Source organism: Typha latifolia, chromosome 6 (assembly GCF_019914945.1).
Source record: "Typha latifolia isolate L0001 chromosome 6, TyphaL0001v2, whole genome shotgun sequence".
NCBI classification, from domain to species: domain Eukaryota; kingdom Viridiplantae; phylum Streptophyta; class Magnoliopsida; order Poales; family Typhaceae; genus Typha; species Typha latifolia.
In genome coordinates this window covers 11,213,741-11,217,752 of record NC_133091.1, presented here as the reverse complement: position 1 = coordinate 11,217,752, position 4,012 = coordinate 11,213,741, and the positions used below count along the sequence as shown (strand labels likewise).

At 37.4% G+C, this 4,012-nt stretch overlaps 1 protein-coding gene across 2 annotated transcripts; it reads left to right on the top strand.

Annotated features, from left to right (window-relative positions):
* The first annotated feature begins 800 nt into the window (after window positions 1–800).
* On the top strand, window positions 801–3,242 carry LOC140790938 (CBL-interacting protein kinase 18-like). Of its 2 annotated transcripts, none has more exons than XM_073141257.1 (2): window positions 801–1,021; window positions 1,406–3,242. In XM_073141257.1, exon 2 carries the CDS (start codon window positions 1,734–1,736, stop codon window positions 3,072–3,074), a length of 1,341 nt encoding a protein of 446 aa, XP_072997358.1. In that variant the 5' UTR covers window positions 801–1,021; window positions 1,406–1,733; the 3' UTR covers window positions 3,075–3,242. The 2 variants fall into 2 exon arrangements, with proteins under 2 accessions (XP_072997358.1, XP_072997359.1); XM_073141258.1 differs by having other exon boundaries at window positions 831–1,021; window positions 1,409–3,242.
* Window positions 3,243–4,012: the final 770 nt, after the last annotated feature.

The following is a 4,012-nucleotide window of genomic DNA, read 5'->3' as shown; positions in this document are numbered from 1 at the left end:
TTTAGGTGCTAGGACATGGTTGGTTGATGGTACCACGCGCCGATAACTATTAACTAGCTCAGCTATAAAACAAACCCCATAATATATATATATATATATATATATATATATATATATATATATTATATAAATTTTGTGACAACATGAGTATACAATGTGTGACTATTATAAGTTCAGATTCCCTTGCTAACAAAAAATACCCTTAATTAATGAATTTTCCTTTTTATTTTATAGGAAGAAAATACCCTTAAGCCATTGAAGCAGCTTCCTAGGGGATATGAATATGGGGTTGGTGCCCCCAATAATGTGCATTGAAATTTAAAACAACAATATAAATTGTGAATCCTTGGTTCTAATCTATATATAAATACATCGCAGGCGTACATTAATTTTAATTTGAAAGCAATTAAAATGTTCCTTTTTATTTTACAATGACTAATTAAAAACAAAGTAATTAAATTTAATAATTTTAATAAAAAAATTGCCTTCACGTCGCTCATAAAAGAAACAAATCTTATCTTTTTAAGCTTAAGTTGTTAGAAAACGATAATTTTAATATTAAGCAAAACTGAGATATGTTATTGAAACGGGTGGCCCGATGTGAACAATAGATGTTATAAGTAATTATATATGAAAAATACCTATCTGAAATAAATTTTATTTCCTTCTTTTCTAGGTTTGATTTAAAGTTTACCAAGTCCTGGATTGGTAGCAGTACAATTATTGTCAGGGGTCCCACCAAGGACCGTTGGAGGAAGCTAGGGGTAGTTTGGTAGTTTGCGAGGACTGGCGGAGAGGTAGGATGCTTCCAAATTGGAATAAGCCGGGGGGGGGGGGAATAGTTTGATGCTATTCCGAAGGCGAATAAGAAGGGATGCAAAGCGTTTAATTTTCCGAAGGGTATTCCAACTTCGCTTCCTCCTTTTTAGCATTCAAGAATCCTCCATCTCGGATCGCATCCTATCGCATCGCCTCGCCAACGAAGGAGTTATTCCTCATAAGCGGCTGTATCCGGGAATAGGTACTCTTATTCTTGTAGTTGTCGCCATTTTTATTCCTTCGTATTGGGTCGAAAAAGAAAATGAGCCCCATTTTTTTTTTTTTTCTGTCAAGAAACGACTCATCTTTGAATATATTGATGTATTTTTGGAAGCTTGAGGGGTTGTTTCTTATTTAGATTCTGGATCATATTTGAGTGTGGAAATCTATTAACACAAGACAAATGTCTTCTATGTTTAAAATCTGGAGCTAATTCGGTGAAAATTTAAGGATGTAAGCTTGGAAAGTTTGCTTTAAACTTGAAAAAAAAAAATCTTTAAGCTTTTCAGATTTAACTGTTGCTTGGTTTGAAATCTTTTGTCTACCATCCGTAGATATGATATATAATTGTTCCTTTTATTGGCAGTAGTGGGCTAGAAATTGGAAGACAAACATTAGGGAATGCTGAAAGATGTGCTTAAACGCGAGGAAAGTCCCTTTTGATGTAAATGATAGTGTAGCCCCAATTGGCTTGACTTGGCTAATTCTTGATGAGATTGGAGCACAAATACATGGCCAGCCTTCGCTCCGTGTGCAAACGCACGATGGAGCTCGTAATTTTACAAACACGGTTGTGTTAAATCACGACCACCTCTGTGAAGACGGTTGAAATCTTCTCTTCTGATAATCCCGCTTGTGCAAAGATCTCAGCGGGAGCTAGTAGGATTTAGTGCTGTGCTAGAGATACCATAAAAATGGGAACAGAAAATAAAGGAAGTATTTTGATGCAAAGGTATGAGATAGGGAGATTGTTGGGACAAGGAACCTTTGCGAAGGTTTACCATGGTAGGAATCTTATAACCTCTCAGAGTGTTGCTATAAAGGTGATTGACAAAGAGAAGGTCTTGAAGGTTGGGCTCATTGATCAGATCAAAAGAGAGATCTCGGTGATGAAATTGGTGAGGCACCCTAATATTGTGCAGCTTTATGAGGTGATGGCTACCAAATCTAAGATATACTTTGTCCTCGAGTACGTTAGGGGTGGAGAATTATTTAACAAGATTTCCAGAGGCAAGCTCAAGGAAGATATCGCGCGCAAGTATTTCCAACAACTGATTAGTGCTGTTGATTTCTGCCACAGTAGAGGGGTTTATCACCGTGATCTAAAACCGGAGAACCTTCTCCTTGATGAAAATGGAAATTTGAAGATTTCTGATTTTGGTCTGAGTGCTCTTGCTGAGTCCAAGAGGCTAGATGGCTTGCTCCACACTACTTGTGGTACTCCTGCATATGTTGCACCTGAGGTGATCAATAGGAAAGGATATGATGGTGTCAAAGCTGATATTTGGTCTTGCGGGGTGATCCTGTTTGTTCTTATGGCTGGTTATCTCCCTTTCCATGACTCAAATCTGATGGAGATGTACAGAAAGATTGGAAAAGCAGAATTCAGATGTCCCCATTGGTTTTCCGCAGATGTCCGAAGACTTCTAATTAGAATTCTTGATCCTAACCCTACTACTAGGATCTCAATTGCAAAAATCATGGAAAATCCTTGGTTCAGAAAAGGACTTGATAGCAAGTTAATCCGGCGTAATATGGAAACCAAAGAAATTGTTCCTGTTGATGTTAGTACAGTAATTAGCTCCACCGATAGTAGCACACTTGATGTGAAGCAGGAGGCCGGGAAACTTGCTAACTTGAATGCTTTTGATATCATCTCCCTTTCAGTAGGATTTGATCTTTCAGGCTTGTTTGAGGAGAACGACCACAAACAAGAAGCAAGATTTACATCAAGCAAGCCGGCCTCTACAATTATCTCAAAGCTGGAGGATATTGCAAAGCGTTTGAGGCTAAAAGTGAAGAAGAAGGATGGAGGAGTATTGAAAATTGAAGGTTCAAGAGAAGGAAGAAAGGGGGTTTTGGCTATGGATGCCGAGATTTTTGAGGTAACTCCTACATTCCATTTGGTGGAGATGAAAAAGACCAACGGGGATACAATTGAATATCAGAAGTTGTGGAAACAAGACATAAGACCAGCGCTTAAGGACATTGTTTGGGCTTGGCAAGGTGAGCAGCAAGAACAGCATCAACCATAAACATGGTGAGAAGGGCAAAATTCTGCAACTGGAGGGAATTACTGTTCCTTGTTTAGCTAATCTCTTTATGTATGTTAGTTCATATTTTCATGGTGTACTTGTTATCTTGTAACATTGTGTACTTGTTCCGAGATCGTAAGGGATGCTTAATTCAATACATGTTCATCATATTTAACCTGTCTGATCTTCCAGCAAACTGTTGCACGGATTTGTCTTAGGAGAGGCGAGGCGCGCCTCTTTTTCTAGTTAATGATGTCTTACCCCATCCAGGAATTGTTAGATCTTGGCATAGACTTTTGCATTAAGTAGCAAAACTAGCATCCTGATACAAGAAGAAAGTGTTTCCTATTTTGTCACCCTACAGCAAGTGTTTATTTAGAACAATCAAAATTCTACTAGAGGTAGTCTAGATATACATGAATGCTGTTACGTGTAAAAAAAAATTAACATAGTAAGTGTTCATTTTCTGTATCTATTTTGTTTTGTTTCCTTTTATCTTTTAAGAAGCTGAGTGATGCCATTTTCAGTTTTTAAGTTATAAGAAATTGATTGAGTAAAGAAAGCTGAGGTAAAGGTGTCCTCTTATACTCTAATAGGAGAGAGTGAAATTGACAACTAATGGATTCTTCTCCATTACTTTTCTACTAGTTTCCAGGTGATTGGAACATCCAAGTTTGCCACTTCTCTCATTAATAATCTGGTCAACAAATTATTTCAAGGAGCTTAACATCCTTTTTCGATCGAATAATGACCCATTTGATTAATCAATGATAATGACAATCTGTGTTCAGGCCCATTAAAATGGAGAATAAATGTCTCTAGACAAACTTTGCTTTCATGAAAATATTCCACCAAAACTGGCGATGTTTTGAGAGCTGCTCTGCGCCAGAGCAACTGTAAACAATGACCTGTTCATAAACTCACAATCTACTTTAAAA